The sequence below is a fragment of the Trachypithecus francoisi genome, unplaced genomic scaffold (assembly GCF_009764315.1).
Source record: "Trachypithecus francoisi isolate TF-2019V2 unplaced genomic scaffold, Tfra_2.0 Lachesis_group2, whole genome shotgun sequence".
NCBI classification, from domain to species: domain Eukaryota; kingdom Metazoa; phylum Chordata; class Mammalia; order Primates; family Cercopithecidae; genus Trachypithecus; species Trachypithecus francoisi.
The window spans coordinates 13,897,763-13,919,918 of record NW_022681465.1 but is presented as its reverse complement, the minus strand read 5'-3'; the positions used below and the strand labels follow the sequence as shown (position 1 = coordinate 13,919,918).

General features: G+C 37.6%; 1 protein-coding gene across 1 annotated transcript in view; it reads left to right on the top strand.

The window, feature by feature from the left end:
• DNAH5 (dynein axonemal heavy chain 5) overlaps positions 1-22,156 on the top strand; it is a 262,592-nt gene that overhangs the window by 29,817 nt on the left and 210,619 nt on the right. The window contains exons 8-13 of the mRNA XM_033178810.1: positions 370-483; positions 1,180-1,287; positions 3,316-3,438; positions 4,003-4,218; positions 6,393-6,500; positions 21,654-21,739. Coding sequence (XP_033034701.1) covers positions 370-483; positions 1,180-1,287; positions 3,316-3,438; positions 4,003-4,218; positions 6,393-6,500; positions 21,654-21,739 — 755 coding nt within the window. The remainder of the gene's footprint in view (positions 1-369; positions 484-1,179; positions 1,288-3,315; positions 3,439-4,002; positions 4,219-6,392; positions 6,501-21,653; positions 21,740-22,156) is intronic.

Here is a 22,156-nt window from a genome sequence, read left to right as displayed (position 1 = left end):
AGGGATATAGGAAGGGAGTTCAGGTTAGAATAGAGGAAAGATAGAAAATATGGTTGCGAGGTATCAAATGGGTCTGGTGCAGGGGAAAAGGCGTGAGTTTAAAGGGAGGTGCTGTCCTCTTGGTGCTCTGGGATAGTCATGGCACAGATTTTATATGAGAAGCCCTGGAAGATATGCTTTAAAAAATTTAGTCAAAAATTTAAAATTGCTTTCCAGCATAGCAATATCTCTCGCCTCTCTGGATTCAGTTTTCTGTGAGATGCACAGAAAGTCTGGCTTAATGGACTTGTGGTGACTGTTAGCAGCGGTTATGTTGGAAGTTCCTCTATGAATAATTGCATTAAAATCGGTTTTTCGTATTGTGCTTAGACTTGGCGGGAGATGGATATTCGAATCACTGATGCAACTAATGAAGCGAAGGACAATGTGAAATACTTGTATACACTTGAAAAATGTTGTGACCCTTTGTACAGCAGTGATCCGGTGAGTTAAGGATTTCTACTCTTTCAGTCTATAGATAACTCTTTTTGCACTAGCTGAACTGAATGTTGAATTTTGGTTCATCGATATTACAGTTCATTGGAAAGGTCTTAGAAACTTTATTTTCAATAAAATTGTATATATATATATATATGTATATACACATACACACAGATATCTATATTTCTGTATCTATTTCCCTGAACAGTCTATCTCCTATCTATTGAAGATGTATATGAGATGTTATATTTTAAAACATTTATTGCATGTTACATTTTCCATTAAATATTGCAAAGGGCATTCTGAACTATAGATCTCAAAGAACTGTAGGAAAAGTCATTAGCTGGTGATTTTACTTTTAATCTTTTAGCTTTAGGAAGTGCCTGCTTTTACTTATTACAACATTAACTGTTATTAACAGTTCATCCTTAATAATAGTTAACAGGTAACTTGCTGTTGCTTGTCATTAACAGCAGGTCAATGTTGCTTCCATTGAAATAAAATTTGATTAACCATATATGACTAATATAATAAAATTCATATTAAACCTATTATTTTCATGTAAAGCATTAGATAGTATTTTAAAATCTTTAATAGAAATCTCTTAAACTTTATTTTAATGCAGATGGAATGGTTCGTCTATTAGAATTTTGCTGAATTTGATGATTTTTTTCTGAAAACTTTGATGGTATCTTTCAGCTATCCATGATGGATGCTATTCCTACACTTATAAATGCGATTAAAATGATCTATAATATCTCTCATTACTATAACACCTCTGAGAAGATCACATCTCTGTTTGTAAAGGTAAGTGTATGATGTAGAGTTCATGTTCATTTATATTTCTTTGCCAATGATCAATTTTTTTGATAATTAAAAATTACCATATTGGCTCAGTTCAATATGTATGTATCTTAAAATTTTAAAAAGGCTTAGGCTATCAATAGGGATAGAATTAAATTTATGTCAGAGGTTGATCCTAGGAAATCGTAAAGCATTATTTCCCAAAGTAATCATTATGTTAAATATTTTATTATTTATATAATACAAATGAAAAAAGATTACTCTTAGAATTTCTTTCCCTATGTGGTTTAGCACATCATGTATTCCTACTGGGTAAGTTTTAATTAAGAAAAGCTATATTTAACTGACTATCTCCTGTTTCATATTTCATATGCCACTGTTCCAAATTTATTTGATGCCACAGTTGTTGACTTGGTGTTATTAGAACAGTAATCATGGTAATAAAAGCCACTTGCAATGTTCTAGGAATCTATAAAGCAATTATAATGATTCTGCCAAAAAACATAACGATGCTTAAACCTTATGTCCTAACTCGTAAGTGTTTATGGTAAGCACTGTTGCTATTCTCATTTTGAATAGTCTCTAAGAAGTAAATGACTTTTTCATTATCAAAGCAAAAATCTTTTTTTTTTTTTTGTTTTGAGACGGAGTCTCGCTCTGTCACCCAGGCTGGAGTGCAGTGGCCGGATTTCAGCTCACTGCAAGCTCCGCCTCCCGGGTTTACGCCATTCTCCTGCCTCAGCCTCCTGAGTAGCTGGGACTACAGGCGCCCACCACCTCGCCTGGCTAGTTTTTTTGTATTTTTTAGTAGAGACGGGGTTTCACTGTGTTAGCCAGGATGGTCTCGATCTCCTGACCTCGTGATCCGCCCGTCTCGGCCTCCCAAAGTGCTGGGATTACAGGCTTGAGCCACCGCGCCCGGCCCTCAAAGCAAAAATCTTAAATGGTGTATTAAAATAGAAGAGTTTTTGACTCATCAAGATTTGTGTTCTGAATACTAACGCAGTAGGAAGCACAGTTCTTCCTGGGAGTAAAGACATCCAGCCTTAAGAGCTCAATGGGAAACTTTTTCCTTCTCTCATATAGGTAGTTCAGGTAGACAGGAGGAATGACTGCAAGATTCCCTCCCAACTTCCTTATACTTTAAAATTATATGTTAGGGCTGTGGGAGTATTCCCTGGGTAAATGACACCCAAAAGTAAATTTGTGTTATTAATTTAGATTTTATGCATATTATTTGCAAAACATGATTTAGCATAAAATAATGAAACCACCATTTATCTAATTATAGAAAACCTTTCATTATGGAAATGTTGAATTAGGTACAAAAGGAGAGAGAATTGTATACTATAATGCCATGTATATATCACCTAGATTCAGCAGATATCCACGCATGGCTGATCTTGTTTCACCTATACCCCCACCCCTTGCACTGTAAATCCTGGGCATCATATCATTCCATGGATACAGCATAGTCATTTACATTTTCCTTGTGCTTTATGCAAAAAATTAATATATTTCTGAGGATTTTTGTAAAGTTTGGAGAGATGAATAAAATGTTAGTAGTTTTGTACGTTAGCTTTCCTTCTCTCTGTGGTCTTCTCCTTTTGACATTTCCATTGCTGATCTTGGTCACATGAAAAGATCAGGATTGGCAGTACTTTACATGGTGCTAGTAAACTGTGAGTTAGATATTAGAGCAGGCTACCTAAGGAGATTTGTGGAAACTCATCAGTTTTTAGGGAAGGAAATGAATCATTCCATGGTTGGTTAAGACATTCATCCTGCATAAACAAGGTGGCCCAAATTGTTGATTTTCCATAGTGCTTCCAACTCTGTGATTTCACAAATGATTTTGACAATATCAAAGGGTTATTGGTTGATTACCTCTGTGATGGAAAAAGAAATAAACCCAAGCTCAAGTTAGAAGATTGTGAACTCTGAGAAGCAGAAGAGTTAAGGACCTTCTAGTTCAGTTTACAAGCCATGGCTGTTTTATGTGCTTAACATCATTTTATTGGAAAATCCCAGGTGACAAATCAGATTATATCTGCATGTAAAGCCTATATTACCAATAATGGAACCGCTTCCATCTGGAACCAGCCACAGGATGTTGTTGTAGAAAAAATACTGTCTGCGATTAAACTGAAACAGGTAATGGTTGGTTTAGTATTTAGATGTTGTATTATTTTTGTCTTATTTTTGCTGAGAGCATCTTAAATCATTTTGTAATTATTATATCATTGGTTGCTAAAAAGAACAGTGATTCTTAACTATTAAGAAAATGGACTGTTAATATACCTTCCTAGGAAATTTATTCACTTTTTTTTACCCTTCTTGGGAGCCTACTGTGTCCTGATACCACAGTAAATACTAGAGATGCAAAGACAACTAATATGAGGTAGTTTTCCTTAAGCATCTTAAAGATGAATGGAGAGAGAGTCATAGAAGGATGCTATTACCAAAACCGTGGGACCAAGATGGGAAGGCCACACCTTTGAGTTGCGTCATGAGTAACCCAATTAGAATCTGGAATTGCTAGATTAGAGGAGGTGAAAAGATGATTTTTCAGGCCGATGAGTGAGTACATGCAAAGGCATGAAACTATGAAAAGGCTTAACAATTCCATCCTAATTCTGCTGTCACCTTCACTTAAGAAAATAAAATTTCTTCTTCCCTTTGTTGTAATTTTTTGTATGTTTTTCTTCTGATTTTAAGGAATACCAGCACTGCTTTCACAAGACAAAACAAAAACTTAAACAAAATCCAAATGCAAAACAATTTGATTTTAGTGAGATGTATATTTTTGGAAAATTTGAAACTTTTCACCGACACCTTGGCAAGATAATAGACATCTTTACAACCTTCAAGACGTATTCAGTCCTGCAAGATTCCACAATCGAAGGGCTGGAAGACATGGTCACTAAATACCAGGTATTGTACTTTCAAGCTATATTTTCTACCATAATCCACAACTAAACTTCAATATTTTATGCAAATAACAGTGTTTAGAATGATTCAAATCATCCATCTGTAATGTAAAATATAAATAATCTCATGGCCTTTGAGCCATAAAGAAATTAGATTTATTTGAGAATTGTGTAATGGTGCTAATATGTTCTTTTCAGGTGTGTGGTTATAAGAATGACTTTCCAATAGTCTAAAATTAATCACCATTAAAAAAGCATTTTCATTAGTAGCACAAGAAAAATGTTTAAATGTAACTTATTATTTTATTTATTCATGCAAGAAATATTTAATGAAGACTATACTGTGTCAGGCACTAGTTGACACCAGGTACTGTGTGGCACTCAGTTATCTCTGCATGTAAGCATTTTATTTGGACCCATATTAAAAAGTATAAAGGACCTGATTTTATTCTGGATCTGACTTCCCTAATTAGTTTGATTTTTAACTGCTTTATCATGTCATGACATCTGTGTGACTAATTTTAGTTTTGAAAGTGGGCATAGTGACCTAATAACATTTTGAAGATGTTAGAAAAGCAATTTACAGACAATTTGCTTTAAATTCTTAATATGGACATAGTCAATTTTTTCTTTTTTTAGGGACACTGACACTAAATCTTAAATTTTTTTGGTACTTGAATTTGAAAAGGATCATATAATTAACCACTACACACTAATTTTTGTACTCTAACAGTTTAGACCAATATAAGGAATCTTTTTCATTTCCTGAGTATACCAAGTTTTGGGAGAGAAAAAGAAAAGATTTTTATATAGCAGGAAACATTTTAAGTTTACTGACACATAGTAGATGTGCAATAAATATCTGTCAGACAATAATTAAGTAGATCGAGTTTGAATAATTGGTGTAAAGGTCACGATTAATCATTTCCTTTATTTAACTTAATAATCTTAAGTGACCATTAAATCCCATCGGAGAGCAGGATTTTCTCAAGTCCCCAAATCTTTAAAATTACTACATCAAAATGTAGTAGCTTTTCCATACTTCTTTTAGAAAGCTACATGTGTATGTATATATGTGTATATATGCATACACACACACATACTTTTGATTCGTTTGATATTAAGGAATATCAACACTATAAATCCTAGACATTGTATCATTCCATGCATATATATATTGTGTGTATATATATTTTATATAACATTCCATGCATATACATGTTATATAAAAAAGTATATGTATACATACACACACACACAATTTCTAAATAGAACTAATTTTGTAGTTATGCAGCATGAAAGAGTAGGTTGTTTTATCCAGTAAACTTGATTCAAGAAGTTATGCTGTTTATACACTTTTGTCTATTGAGAGATTTGATGTTTAAATGGAAGTGACTTTGAAGAGGAGATTGTAGAAGAAGGAGGCCCAATATTCTTCATAAAAATTATATGCTTCTGTCAACAATGTGGGCACCTGAGTTTGAGAATGGCTTAGTACCTGGTTAAGAAGAATCACAGAGCATTATAGTTCATTATTCAAAGCAAACAAAGCTTCTGATAATAGTATTTTCAAGGAGATGAACTTCCTAGTTTGTACTTTCCTAGTCACAGGCTGCAGCTTTGCAGGGCAGTAGGCAGCAATTAATTTTAGAGAGGTTTTAAGTGGTGGATTCCGGTTTGACATTTTTAAGACGTTTGGGGCTTGGAAGATGGTAACTCATCTGTAGATATAACATAATTTATTTTCTTCCTATATTGTTTGTGTTCTGTGAAAGCCTTATTTATTTTCTGAGAAGATTTAGACTATTCAACACAAAATATTTTGGTAAATTCTACTCTGGGCTTTAAACATTTATTTCAGATATGATTAACAATAAAATTTTAGTGAAAAAAACCTTTCCCAATTTTCAGATGTGACTTTTATTTTATTTTATGTTTTCAAAAATACATAAAACTTCATGAAAATGCCGTCCAAGTGATTTCTTTGAATGCAGTATGGCAACCTTATACTGCCTGTAAAATAATAAGCATGAAACAATGTGAGTAAAAAAATGAGGCTTCCTTTAAACTTATTTTTTTTTTGGCAATTATTGTATAGGCTCTACATTTAAGGGTCATATTTAGTTAGGTAATTTAAGAATATTGAAATACTATCTAATTTATCTCATAATATTTCAGGGCATTGTGGCAACCATAAAGAAAAAGGAATACAATTTCTTAGACCAACGGAAAATGGATTTTGACCAAGATTATGAAGAGTTTTGCAAGCAGACTAATGACCTTCATGTAAGTTGTGTAATAAAATTCCTGTTGACAGTCGTGTGTTTATTTTTTCCTTTCTGTATAATGCTGTTAATCATTACCCATTCAGAAGGCAGAGGTGTCTTCATCATGGAGGTGACCGATAGCAACCTCAGCCAGTGTTTCATGATTTCAGATGAATAATTGAAGGCTGTTTTTCATGGATTAAAGGGTCATAAATATAGCTTTGGCTAATGATGTGTATGAGACTTCTACATGTCTGCCATTGAAGTTCTTAGAAAGTTAACTTTCATATTCTGTTGAACATTGCGGCATGATTAGAATATAGATGCTTATTTCCATTTGTCACTGTGTAGCAACGATTATGACCAGAGGTAGCTCAGGCAAATGGTCAGCGATGTCTGGCAGATTCCAAGGCCTGGTTGCCACTGGCCTTAGAAACGGTGGCGCCAGGACCAACTCAGCACCTGGACCCTGCTTGATCTTGCAACCGCTTTCTCTCTTCCTTCTTTCACTGCTCACTGCAGACCAGCCATCTTGCCTTGCAGCTCACATGAGCAGTTTATGGCATCAGCAGCTTCTGAGGCTGTTTCACAGGACCAGGCCAGCTCCAGATTCCCGAGGAAGGGGTTGGGCTAGCCAGTTCTGGTGAGGTGCCTAGTACTGGGCCTCTCAATTGTGAGATCCTGTGGTGGACACAGGCAGGATGGGATCCACTGGGTCATTGGGAATGTTTATTATCAGGAAAGGGTGGAGTCAGGGAGGGTAAGATGGGAAGACACACAACAGGTATCTACCATAATGAATATGCGGACATTTTCTCATCCCAGTGAGGTGCAAATGTCTATCTTTCTGACTATAAGAGGAAAATAGCCACTGTATTTCTTCTTTCCCAGGGTTTCTGATTTGCATTAAATGTGTGCACTTCAAAGTAAAAGGAGACACCTTGGGAGGAGTGAGTTCAGTGTTAGAATGAGTCCTAACAAAGCTAGCTGATTCTATGTGCCAGGTACTGTTCTAAGCACTTTGTATGTGCTAATTCATTTAATAATCATAACAATGCTGTCAAGTGGGTGCTCTTGTTACTCTCATTTTGCAGAGGGGGAAACTGGGAAACTTCCCTGTGAGGTGAAGTGGTTTGCCTAACACAGGCATAACAAGGGGTGGAGTTGGGGTGAAACCCAGGCAATCTGGCTTTAGAATTCAACTTTTTTAACCATTGTGGCATGCAGCAGTCTTCATTTGATGGGAAGGAAGAGTGCCTATAATAATTTAAGCAATGAATTCTTTTGGGGGCAGATTCAGACATAAGGATAGTGGATCTTGGTCTCTTTTTGATGGAAATTGATGAATAATGGCAGATTCTGATGTTCGCCTGTGTTTCCCCAGCAGTGTCTGACTACATTGTACTTCTGTAGCTTATATGTGAACATAGATGGTGAGCACCTCAAATGCAGGGATCATGTTTTATCCCATATGTAAATAAGAAGATGTAGATTTATTGCAATGAAACAAGCATTTGCTATACAGCAATTATGTATTACACTTCTATGCTGTAGGTTATGAATATAGAAATAAATCAAGTAGATATTCCTTCGCAGCTCATAGAAAGGAGGCAGATGGTGAAATGATTAAAATATAAGCACATACATAAGAACAGAGTAATGAATTTAGCATTTAAAAAAGGGCAAATGGGGCCAAAGTGGCTAGTTATGAAAGAATACTACTCTGATACTATGTGAAAAAGTGATTCAAAAATAAAGAGACATAACTCAAGGCCTACAAAAATGTATTGGGAGATCAGGCCTGCAAAACGCTATATAGGATTTGATAATGTGAAACTAGGAAAAGATAATCTGATACTTCTGCTTGGCTGGGGTTAGGAAAGCCTTCAGAGAGGAGGAGGCTGTGGTTGATGCTAGAAAGATTTTTTTGTGTTTATATTTTCCATAGTTTCAACTACCCAGGGTCGACTGTGGTCTGAAAATAGGTGAGTATAGCACAATAAGATATTTTGAGAGAGAGAGAGAGGCCACATTCACATAACTTTTATTACAGTATATTGTTAAAAATTGTGCTATTTTATTATTAGTTATTGTTGCTCATCTCTTACTCTGCCTATTTTGTAAATTAAACATTATTATGTTTGTATGTGTGTACAGGCAAAAACATAGTATATATAGGGTTTGGTTTCAGTCACGCACTGGGGGTTTTGGAACATACTCCTGAAGATAAGAGGGGACTACTCTATTCGTTCCCATTCTACTCAGCCTTCTTAAAAGAAATTCAACACTATTATCTGTCGTGTCTTCCACCTCAGAAATTGTTCACTTCTGTCTTTGGTTTGCCAATGAGTTTTTTTGACTTATGCTTCTTTATTCCTTTGTTCTCTTTCTTTTAACTAACTGTTCTGCAATCTCTCCTTTAAATACTCACCCATTCGTGAATTCAGCCCTCATCTTTATAAAACTGGGGCAAAAATATCTTCCCACGACTCTGGGTGGAGTAAAGGCGGTGGTGCATCCTGGAGTCTTAGAGAGACTCAGCAACAGTGGCATCTCAAGTGTAAGACTTCATGAGTGATTTGGATCAGGGTGGTGTCCAGGGCTCCCCTATCAAAGGGATCACAGCCTGGAATCCTCTCCAGATTTAGGGTTCATGCTGGTACTAACAGGTCAAAGAGGGCAGCGTGTCGGAACCAAGTGGGCTATTGAAAGTGTAGAAGCATGCTGATCCCAGCAGATGGAGAAGGCACTACTCAGTAAAGGATGGGTGTTGAGGTGGCAAGCTGAGTTGAAAGAAAACTGAGTAGGAGCTGAGACCCCAAAACTAATGGGAAGACGAATATGAAGATTCCACAACCCAGATCCCACAAACTGTAAGGAGGGACCAAGGCTCAGAACAAGAAAATTAAGTCTAGGTCTTCCATGTTGACAGAGAGTTCAGCCCAGGCCTTTGCGAAGCCATAGGGTAGAAAGGCAAGGAAAACCAGGAAAAACTGTTAGGGCTCAGTAGAGATTTGCTGTTTTCTGAAGGAGAGGGAGGCAGTGGAAGGGTTATAAATGCTCTAGTTTTCGTAATTTATAAATAGAGATTTTTTTTTTATGTAGTGAAAAAATGTAGATGTTTATTTAGGTAGGCAAACTGTGCTGTTTTTTAATGCAAGAACATTTTTTCATCCTAGGATGTGGACTTAGCAGAAGAAATAATGTCACTTAAAAAATACGTATACTTCCAGTAGAAGTAGCTGAAACTATTGAGGGCAAGGAAGTATTGTAATAGGCTTCCAGATCTTTCTGTTTTGGAGCTTTGCTGTATCAGGCAGGTTTGCAGCTTACCCATTCCCCACACCGCCAATAGCTCCATCTCCTCCACAGGTCGTGTCTCCTGCGGTGGTCTGGATACTGCCAACTGGTTGTCTTACTGTATTACTTCTGACCTAACATTACTGAAATCAAACCCCTTTAGGTCCTAATTCTTTTTTTTTTTTTTTTTTTTTGAGACGGAGTCTCACTCTGTCACCCAGGCTGGAGTGCAGTGGCCGGATCTCAGCTCACTGCAAGCTCCGCCTCCCGGGTTTACGCCATTCTTCTGCCTCAGCCTCCCGCGGTACTAATTCTTATTGTATATCAAACTAGTCTCCTCATTTTAATACTACATCAATTAATGTCTCTTCAAGTTTGCAAGGACTTAATTAAAACTTCTGACTGGTAAGTTGAAAAAAAGTTGTTCACTTTGTCTTGAAGCATGAAATATAAAATAAGGAAATAATTTTTCTATGTTTTATTTAACTAAATTTATATTTTAATTATAGCTCTGCACTAAAGCTTAGGATACACGAAGAATAAATTGTGCTTAGTTTTTTGGTGCAATTTTTTTGGGGGGGAGGGTCACAGTAACATAATAGTGTAAGATGTGTGACGTTCTCAGAAGAATCCCTAAACACCACCCATACAGGCATGCTCCACCACACCCAGCTAAGTTTTGTATTTTTGGTAGAGATGGGGTTTCACCATGTTGGCCAGACAGGTCTCAAACTCCTGACCTCAAGTGGTCCACCTGCCTTGGCCTCCCAAAGTGCTGGGATTACTGTCGTGAGCCACCATGCCTGGCCTCGTTCTGCTAGATTCTGATTTGACAGATGCTTTCAGTGTGAAATTGCATTCACCCCACTGCTCTTGCTTAATTTTGCCAAAGGTTAGTCTGTATTATTATTTTTCCCAAAGAGCAGCTTTGGAGATTTTTTTAATTATACTTTAAGTTCTAGGGTACATGTGCATGACGTTTATCATGTATAACTCCCCAATGCAATCCCTCCCTCCTCCCCCCTCCCCATGATAGGCCCCAGTGTGTGATGTCCCCTTCCTGAGTCCAAGTGATCTCATTGTTCAGTTCCACCTATGAGTGAGAACATGCGGTGTTTGGTTTTCTCTTCTTGTGATAGTTTGCTAAGAATGATGGTTTCCAGCTGCATCCATGTCCCTACAAAGGACGCAAACTCATCCTTTTTTATGGCTGCATAGTATTCCACGGTGTATATGTGCCACATTTTCTTAATCCAGTCTGTCACAGATGGACATTTGGGTTGATTCCAAGTCTTTGCTATTGTGAATAGTGCCGCAATAAACATACGTGTGCATGTGTCTTTGTAGTAGAGTAATTTATAATCCTTTGGGTATATACCCAGTAGTGGGATGGCTGGGTCATATGGTACATCTAGTTCTAGATCCTTGAGGAATCGCCATACTGTTTTCCATAATGGTTGAACTAGTTTACAATCCCACCAACAGTGTAAAAGTGTTCCTATTTCTCCACATCCTCTCCAACACCTGTTGTTTCCTGACTTCTTAATGATTGCCATTCTAACTGGTGTGAGATGGTATCTCATTGTGGTTTTGATTTGCATTTCTCTGATGGCGAGTGATGATGAGCATTTTTTCATGTGTCTGTTGGCTGTATGGATGTCTTCTTTTGAGAAATGTCTGTTCATATCCTTTGCCCACTTTTTGATGGGGTTGTTTGTTTTTTTCTTGTATATTTGTTTGAGTTCTTTGTAGATTCTGGATATTAGCCCTTTGTCAGATGAGTAGGTTGCAAAAATTTTTTCCCATTCTGTAGGTTGCCTGTTCACTCTGATGGTAGTTCTTTAGCTGTGCAAAAGCTCTTTAGTTTAATTAGATCCCATGTGTCAATTTTTGCTTTTGCTGCCGTTGCTTTTGGTGTTTTAGACATGAAGTCCTTGCCCATGCCTATGTCCTGAATGGTACTACCTAGATTTTCTTCTAGGGTTTTTATGGTATTAGGTCTAACATTTAAGTCTCTAATCCATCTTGAATTAATTTTCATATAAGGGGTAAGGAAAGGATCCAGTTTCAGCTTTCTACTTATGGCTAGCCAATTTTCCCAGCACCATTTATTAAATCCTTTCCCCATTTCTTGTTTCTCTCAGGTTTGTCAAAGATCAGATGGCTGTAGATGTGTGGTATTATTTCTGAGGACTCTGTTCTGTTCCATTGGTCTATATCTCTGTTGTGGTACCAGTACCATGCTGTTTTGGTTACTGTAGCCTTGTAGTATAGTTTGAAGTCAGGTAGCGTGACGCCTCCAGCTTTGTCCTTTTGACTTAGGATTGTCTTGGCAATGCGGGCTCTTTTTTGGTTCCATATGAACTTTAAAGCCGTTTTTTCCAATTCTGTGAAGAAAGTCATTGGTAGCTTGATGGGGATGGCATTGAATCTATAAATCACCTTGGGCAGTATGGCCATTTTCACGATATTGATTCTTCCTATCCATGAGCATGGTATGTTCTTCCATTTGTTTGTGTCCTCTTTGATTTCACTGAGCAGTGGTTTGTAGTTCTCCTTGAAGAGGTCCTTTACATCCCTTGTAAGCTGGATTCCTAGGTATTTGATTCTCTTTGAAGCAATTGTGAATGGAAGTTCATTCCTGATTTGGCTCTCTGCTTGTCTGTTACTGGTGTATAAGAATGCTTGTGATTTTTGCACATTATTTTGTATCCTGAGACTTTGCTGAAGTTGCTTATCAGCTTAAGGAGATTTTGGGCTGAGACAATGGGGTTTTCTAAATATACAATCATGTCATCTGCAAACAGGGACAATTTGACTTCTTCTTTTCCTAACTGGATACCCTTGATTTCTTTCTCTTGCCTGATTGCCCTAGCCAGAACTTCCAACACTATGTTGAATAGGAGTGGTGAGAGAGGGCATCCCTGTCTTGTGCCAGTTTTCAAAGGGAATTTTTCCAGTTTGTGCCCATTCAGTATGATATTAGCTGTGGTTTGTCGGTCTTATTTTTATTTTTGAGGTACGTTCCATCAATACCCAATTTATTGAGCGTTTTTAGCATAAAGGCTGTTGAATTTTGTCAAAAGCCTTTTCTGCATCTATTGAGATAATTATGTGGTTCTTGTCTTTGGTTCTGTTTATATGCTGGATTACGTTTATTGATTTGCGAATGTTGAACCAGCCTTGCATCCCAGGGATGAAGCCCACTTGATCATGGTGGATAAGCTTTTTGATGTGCTGCTGCATCCGGTTTGCCAGTATTTTATTGAGGATTTTTGCATCGATGTTCATCAGGGATATTGGTCTGAAATTCTCTTTTTTTGTTGTGTCTCTGCCAGGCTTTGGTATCAGGATGATGTTGGCCTCATAAAAAGAGTTAGGGAGGATTCCCTCTTTTTCTATTGATTGAAATAGTTTCAGAAGGAATGGTACCAGCTCCTCCTTGTACCTCTGGTAGAATTCAGCTGTGAATCCATCTGGTCCTGGACTTTTTTGGTGGGTAGGCTATTAATTGTTGCCTCAATTTCAGAGCCTGCTATTGGTCTATTCAAGGATTCAACTTCTTCCTGGTTTAGTCTTGGGAGAGTGTAAGTGTCCAGGAATTTCCTTTCTTCTAGATTTTCTAGTTGATTTTTGTAGAGGCATTTATAGTATTCTCTGATGGTTGTTTGTATTTCTGTGGGGTCGGTGGTGATATCCCCTTTATCATTTTTTATTGCGTCTATTTGATTCCTCTCTCTTTTCTTCTTTATTAGTCTTGCTAGCGGTCTGTCAATTTTGTTTATCTTTCAAAAAACCAACTCCTGGATTCATTGATTTTTTGGAGGGTTTTTTGTGTCTCTATCTCCTTCAGTTCTGCTCTGATCTTAGTTATTTCTTGCCTTCTGCTAGCTTTTGAATGTGTTTGCTCTTGCCTCTCTAGTTCTTTTAATTGTGATGTTAGAGTGTCATTTTAGATCTCTCCTGCTTTCTCTTGTGGGCATTAGTGCTATAAATTTCCCTCTACACACTGCTTTAAATGTGTCCCAGAGATTCTGGTATGTTGTATCTTTGTTCTCATTGGTTTCAAAGAACATCTTTATTTCTGCTTTCATTTCGTTATGTACCCAGTAGTCATTCAGGAGCAGGTTGTTCAGTTTCCATGTAGTTGAGCGGTTTGGATTGAGTTTCTTAGTCCTGAGTTCTAGTTTGATTGCACTGTGGTCTGAGAGACAGTTTGTTATAATTTGTGTTCTTGTACATTTGCTGAGGAGTGCTTTACTTCCAATTATGTGGTCAATTTTGGAATAAGTGCGATGTGGTGCTGAGAAGAATGTATATTCTGTTGATTTGGGGTGGAGAGTTCTATAGATGTCTATTAGGTCCGCTTGGTGCAGAGATGAGTTCAATTCCTGGATATCCTTGTTAACTTTCTGTCTCGTTGATCTGTCTAATGTTGACAGTGGAGTGTTGAAATCTCCCATTATTATTGTATGGGAGTCTAAGTCTCTTTGTAGGTCTCTAAGGACTTGCTTTATGAATCTGGGTGCTCCTGTATTGGGTGCATATATATTTAGGAGAGTTAGCTCTTCCTGTTGAATTGATCCCTTACCATGATGTAATGGCCTTCTTTGTCTCTTTTGATCTTTGCTGGTTTAAAGTCTGTTTTATCAGAGACTAGGATTGCAACCCCTGCTTTTTTTTGTTCTCCATTTGCTTGGTAGATCTTCCTCCATCCCTTTATTTTGAGCCTATGTATGTCTCTGCATGTGAGATGGGTCTCCTGAATACAGCAGACTGATGGGTCTTGACTCTTTATCCAGTTTGCCAGTCTGTGTCTTTTAATTGGAGCATTTAGTCCATTGACATTTAAGGTAATATTGTTATGTGTGAACTTGATCCTGTCATTATGATATTAACTGGTTATTTTGCTCGTTAGTTGGTGCAGTTTCTTCCTAGCCTCGATGGTCTTTACATTTTGGCATGTTTTTGCAATGGCTGGTACCGGTTGTTCCTTTCCATGTTTAGGGCTTCCTTCAGGGTCTCTTGTAAGGCAGGCCTGGTGGTGACAAAATCTCTAAGCATTTGCTTATCTGTAAAGGATTTTTTTTTCCTTCACTGATGAAGCTTAGTTTGGCTGGATATGAAATTCTGGGTTGAAAATTCTTTTCTTTAAGAATGTTGAATATTGGCCCCCACTCTCTTCTGGCTTGTAGAGTTTCTGCCGAGAGGTCTGCTGTTATTCTGATGGGCTTCCCTTTGTGGGTAACCCGACCTTTCTCTCTGGCTGCCCTTAAGATTTTTTCCTTCATTTCAACTTTGGTGAATCTGGCAATTATGTGTCTTGGAGTTGCTCTTCTGGAGGAGTATCTTTGTGGCGTTCTCTGTATTTCCTGAATTTGAATGTTGCCTGCCCTACTAGGTTGGGGAAGTTCTCTGGATGATATCCTGAAGAGTTTTTCCAACTTGGTTCCATTTTCCCCTCACTTTCAGGCACCCCAATCAGACGTAGATTTGGTCTTTTACATAATCCCATACTTCTTGCAGGCTTTGTTCATTTCTTTTTCTTCTTTTTTCTTTTGGTTTCTCTTCTCGCTTCATTTCATTCATTTGATCCTCAATCGCTGATACTCTTTCTTCCAGTTGATCGAGTCGGTTACTGAAGCTTGTGCATTTGTCACATATTTCTCGTGTCATGGTTTTCATCTCTGTCATTTCGTTTATGATCTTCTCTGCATTAATTAGTCTAGCTGTCAATTCTTCCACTCTTTTTTCAAGATTTTTAGTTTCTTTGCGCTGGGTACGTAATTCCTCCTTTAGCTCTGAGAGGTTTGATGGACTGAAGCCTTCTTCTCTCATCTCGTCAAAGTCATTCTCTGACCAGCTTTGATCCGTTGCTGGCGATGGGCTGCGCTCCTTTGCAGGGGGAGATGCGCTCTTATTTTTTGAATTTCCAGCTTTTCTGCCCTGCTTCTTCCCCATCTTTGTGGTTTTATCTGTCTCTGGTCTTTGATGATGGTGACGTACTGATGGGGTTTTGGTATAGGTGTCCTTCCTGTTTGATAGTTTTCCATCTGACAGTCAGAAGGACTGTCTGTTGGTCTGTTGGAGATTGCTTGAGGTCCACTCCAGACCCTGTTTGCCTGGGTATCAGCAGCAGAGGTTGCCGAAGATAGAATATTGCTGAACAGCGAGTGTACCTGTCTGATTCTTTCTTTGGAAGTTTCCTCTCAGGGGTGACGCCACCCTGTGAGGTGTGGGGTGTCAGACTGCCCCTAGTGGGGGATGTCTCCCAGCTAGGCTACTCAGGGGTCAGGGACCCACCTGAGCAGGCAGTCTGTCCGTTCTGGGATCTCAGCCTCCTCGTTAGGAGATCCACGGCTCTCCCCAAAGCTGTCAGACAGAGTCGTTCGCGTCTGCACGGGCCCCGCTCTTTCCCCTAATGGACTGCAGCTGTGCGCTGTCCGCAGAGGTAGAGTCTACAGAGACAGGCAGGCTTCCTTGAGCTACTGTGAGCTCCACCCAGTTTGAGCTTCCCAGCAGCTTTGTTTACCTACTTAAGCCTCAGCAATGGCGGGCGCCCCTCCCCCAGCCTCGCTGCTGCCTTGCGGATAGATCGCCGCAGACTGCTGTGTTAGCAGTGAGGGAGGCTCCGTGGGCCTGGGACCCTCCCGGCCAGGTGTGGGATATATTCTCCTGGTGTGCCTGTTTCCTTAAAGCGCAGTATTGGGGTGGGAGTTACCCGATTTTCCAGGTGTTGTGTGTCTCAGTTCCCCTGGCTAGGAAAAGGGATTCCCTTCCCCCTTGCGCTTCCAGGTGAGGCGATGCCTCGCCCTGCCTCAGCTCACGCTGGTCAGGCTGCAGCAGCTGACCAGCACCGATTGTCTGGCACTCCCTAGAGAGATGACCCCAGTACCTCAGTTGAAAATGCAGAAATCACCGGTCTTCTGTGTCGCTCGCGCTGGGAGTTGGAGACTGGAGCTGTTCCTATTCGGCCATCTTGCTCCGCCGGTCGGAGATGTTAATCTTGTCTCTTGTTTCCTTGTTTTTAATTTTGTTACATTTTGCTTTAAAACATTTTTTCTTTCTTCGGATTTATTATTTTTACCTTTCTTCAACTGACAGTGTAGCTCATTAATTTCAATGTCTTTTCTTTTTCTTTTTAAAATAGGTACATGAAAGTCTATATCTTTTCCACAAAGTGTCAGTATTGCTGTGTCTTACAAATTTTAATATGTAGTACATATGTTGTTGTTGAGTTTAAAGTATCACATCATTTTCATTATGATTTGTTATTTTGCTCATGGATTATTTAAAAACATTTTTAGCTTTTTATTATATTCTATTGGCTCTTATTTTATTTTGACTTAGATTATTATATTTTGATGGGAGAACGTGGAATACTTTACGTCAGTATTTTGGTATTTACTGAGATGTCCTCCATGGCCTAGTTTGTAGTTAAGATTTGCAGATGTTCCATGTGTACTTGAAAAGAGTAGTGTTTTCTGTCAGGATTTGGGGTCTTCTGATGTCACTATATCACACTTTTAATTGGGTTATTCAAATATTTTAGGTCCTCATTAAATATTTTTAAAAAATGACTTTTTAAAGAGAAGTTTTAGATTCACAGCAAAATTGAGAGGAAGTACAGAGATTTCCTATATTCCCCCTACACTCCCCCAGAATGCATAGACTCCCCCATTATGAACATCCCCCAATAGGGTGGTTCATTTGTTACAACTGATGAACCTAAATTGACACATCATTATCATCTAAAGTCCACAGTTTACATTAGGGCTCACTCTTGGTGTTATACATTCTATGGGTCTGGACAAATATATAAGGATGTGCATCTACCGTGATAATATCATGCAAAATGTTTTCCTACCCGAAAAGTCCCCTGTGCTCCACCTATTCATCCTTCCCTCTCCCAGCAACTACTATCTTTTTACTGTCTGTGTAGTTTTGTCTTTTCCATCTAGTCAGAAGCATACAGAATATGCCCTTTTAGATTGGCTTCTTTAAGTTAGTAATATGTGTTTGTATTTTCTTCATGCCTTTTCATGGCTGGATAGCTCATTTCTTTTTAGCATGGAATAATATTCCATTATTCAGTTGTGATGTACCACAGTTTATCCAGTCACACACTGAAAGACATCTTGGTTGCTTCCAAGGTTTGACAACTATGAATAAAGCTGCTATAAACATTGGTGTGTAGATTTTTGTGTGGATATAAGTTTTTAACTTCTTTGGGTGAGTACCAAGAAGTATGATTGTGGGATCATGTAGTATGAGCATTTTTAGTTTTGTGAGAAACCACCAAACTGTCTTCCAACATGGCCATACCATTGTGCATTCCCACTGGCAATGAGTTAGAGTAGGGTTCTTGTTGCTCCACATCTTCACCAGCATTTGGTGTTTTCAGTGTACTGGATTTTGACCATTCTAATATTTGTAGTGGTATACTGAATATCTTTTGATCTTCTTTGTCTGAGTTCTTTTTGTGTTGCTATAACAGAACTGCAGACTGGGTGATTTATAAAGAAAAGAAATTTATTTCTTACAGTTCGGGAGACTGAGAAGTCCAAAGTTGAGGAGGCTGCATCTGGTGAGGGCCTTCTTGCTGCATGGCAGAAGGGTGAAGAGCAAGAGAGCCGGAGAAAGCAAGAGAGGGTTGAGCTCGTTTTTATAACAACCCACTCCTGTGATAACATTAATCCACCAATGGGAGCAGAGCCCTCAGGGCCTAATAACCTCTTAGCAGTGCCACCTCTTAATATCATCATGATGGCAATTAAATTTTAGCAGGAGTTTGGAGAGGACATTCAAATGATAGCATGCTTGATCCATGGGTTTCTAAGAATCTGTGCATATATTTTGATTCAACCGCCTGACTCAATTGGTTAAACACTGACTCGAAATTGGCATATCTGCCACAGAAATTGTTCCCATTAACACTAAATTATGACCATATTTATCTTCAGTGAGGCTCTTTGTCTTACAATCAATTTTGTGAATTATTTATGTGGCTACTTCAACTTTTTTTTGGTTATTATTTACCTGAAATAAACATTTTTTCTGCTTTTTTACTTCCTACTATTTCTTTTTTTCTTTCATTTTCTGTTTTTTTTGAAACAGGGTCTTGCTCTGTCACCCAGGCTGGAGCACAGTGGTGTGATCTTGGCTCACAGCAGCCCCAATCTGCTGGGCTCAAATGATCATCCCACCTCAGCCTCCTGAGTAGTTGAGACTACAGGTGCACGCCACCATGCCCAGCTAGTTTTTGTATTTTTTGTAGAGTCAGGGTTTTGCCATGTTGCCCAGGCTGGTTTCAAACTTCTGGGGTCAAGGGATCTGCCCACCTTGGCCTCCCAATGTTCTGGGATTAAAGGCATGAGCCACTGTACCTGGCCTACTGTTTCTTAATTATTATATTTTAAACATGTCTCTTTAAAAGAGCAGTGGTTGGATTATATACATATAATACACACACACGCAATCCACATACATAGAATCCATATATATAAAATCCATATGTCTATAATTTATATATAGTATCCTTATATATAATTCAACACATGCACATATATAATCCCCATATATATAAAATCCATGTATCTATAATACATATATCTATAATTTTTATATATCATACCCATATATAATCCATATCTCTCTATATAATTTATATATGTATATATAAAAAATAGCTGAGACCCTTTCCTTTAATTGCAAGTTTAAGCCATTTACATTGAGTGTTGTTTCTAGTATAGTTAGAATTACTTCTACAATCTATTTTGAATTTTCAATGAGGTGAGTTTTTTTCTTTGACTTCTTTCTTTTTATATTTTGTTGATTACATTTTGTTATTTATTCCTCTTCTATTTGTATTTCTATTTATATTTTTAATGTTGTATTTATATTTTTAGTTGTTTTAGCATATATACCTGACTTTAAAAAGTTTAATTGTTTTATCAGCCTACCTCTCAATCATGCTATGGTTGTCTTGAATTTTAGTTTTACTTTTGCTGCTCAACTTTTCAAACTTGTTGTTACTAATAGCTAATTAAATTTAGCAACATGTTTACAGATTGCTTGGCTTATTCTTACATTTCATTAGTAATCTAATTGTATCTCTCCCTCTTTTTGGGTTCATTATTGTTCTTAAAGAAGTATATCCTTTAGTTTTAACAAGAGTCTGTTAGTGGTAAACTCTTCCAGTCTTTACACCCAAATGCCTATAAAGTTTCCCTCAATCTTGAACTTTATTCTCATTTTATATGTGATTTTAGTTTGGGTGTTATTTTCTTTCAGCCCTTAGAAGATCTTTTTTCATTGATTTTTGTCAGCTATTGTTCTCAACAAGGTATTTGTTATCAAATAGTTATTGCTTTATAGATAATTTGATTTCTCCCTTTTGTGATTTTAATATTTTTCTCTTTTAGTATTAATATTATTTTCTTTTAAAATTGTTTTTCTCTTTACCTTTGGCATCTTTATGTGAGTTTTAGGTGTGATTAAAACATATTTCTCTTGTTCAGAATTTAATGTGCTTCCTCCATTTGAGAACTAAGTCTTTTTTTAATTGTGGAAGATACTCAGCCTTTATCTTTTTAAATACTTTAGGTTCGTCTTCCAAGATTTCCAATAGACATATGTTACACCTTCTTTTTCTAACTTCCGTGTTTGTTAAAGTCTTTTTTTGTATTTTTCCATTTCTTTATTTCTCAGCTATACTTTGGGTATTTTATTTGAAAACAGTCTTGTAGTTCATCAGTTTTCTTTTCAGGTGTTTATAATTTGCATCTATTGTATTTTGAATTGTAATTATGTTCCCCTTTATATGTCTAAATTTTGTTTTTAAAAATCTGAGTGCTCTTATTTTATTCTGTTCTGTTCTTTTTATGGTTTCTGTTTCTTCTTTACTTTTTAGTCACTTTAAATATACTTATTTCATAGTCTCCTTTAGACTGCTCTGTCATTTGTAGTTCTTGGTGACTAATTCTGTTTGTGCATTCTGCTCCTTTTCTCTCAAAGATCATTTTCTCATGGGGTTTTCAAAAACTTTGTGAGCTTCTTTAGAAGTCATGTATTTATTGATTTCTCCCTGTAGGAATCTTTTGGCCCTGGGCTTTGAAAGCGTTTCTATAGAGTGGCTTTTCCTGAATTCTGCTGTGGTCCTAGTGGTTTCACCTTCCCAGACTAGCTTTTATGTTAATGTCTTGGGTTATATCCCTTTCATTTCATGTGTAGTTTAAACCTGGACCCCTTATCTAGGTGTGGCACACATGTGGGATTTCAGTTCCTCTAGGGCGGGGGTCAGCAAACTATGTCCAAGATCCAAACAGTGCCCTGCCCATTTGTTTGTGCACTGTCTATGGGTGCTTTGGCATTCCAGTGGTAGAAGTGAGTGGTTGTGATGAGAAAGTATGGGAACCCCATTGTAGGGTGATTTTTTTTCCCAACTATCCAAGGGTTTGGGCAGATGTCAAGCCTCTTTGCAGCTTTCCCAACTTGTGAATCAATTCCCTTTGCATGTACTGGGCAGCACTTCAAGGATCCTGGCTTTCTGCAGGATCTGTTGAGAGTGTTAGGACCCCACAGCCCTTCTCCCCATATTCTGATAAGGCCCCAATGCCACCCCTCAGGCTCTGTGTCTGGCCCAATACCCATGGAACCTGACGTGGTGCCAACTCCCATGGCTGCCCTGGCTTTCAAGTCTCTTTGTTTCTGGCTTCTGGGCATTTATTTTTCTTTTAAGCTCATTCAATTTTTTGGTTACATTTTGTTCCATATTATATGTGTTTGCAGAGAATGGAAAGCTCTTTTATCTTGTTGCTAAACAGTAAATTCCCAATTCTATTGTTCATCACCAGATTTTATTCTATTTTAGAACGAGTTGCAGAAGTTCATGGATGTTACATTTGAGAAGATTCAAAACACAAATCAAGCTCTAAGAATGTTGAAGAAATTTGAAAGGTAAAAGTTTCAAGAAATTGTCTATTTTCTAAAATTGGGATAGTTTAGCCTTTATTGTTGTTATTCCTATTATTATTTCATATTCTGATGGAAAGGAAAAACTCTCTTGGCAATTTGGGTTACAAGGTCATAGTTTTTAAGTTTTTCAGAGGATTAATCCTTTTAAGGATTCAGGATTTATTTTATTTCTGCAAATAGAGAATACTCTTAGCTTTGAAGTACCTTGTGACTGCCTATAAGAATATTTCCTAATATATAGATAATTTGAAAAAAGTCTTCCCAAGTTAGTAGTTTTGCCAACATTTTATGGATGAGTTTTATTTTTGCTCTTTTAATATTCCACATAAATATCTCATTCTTTTCCATTAGCATTTAAAAAAATAAATATTAATAAATGAGATTACTAGATATTTTTAT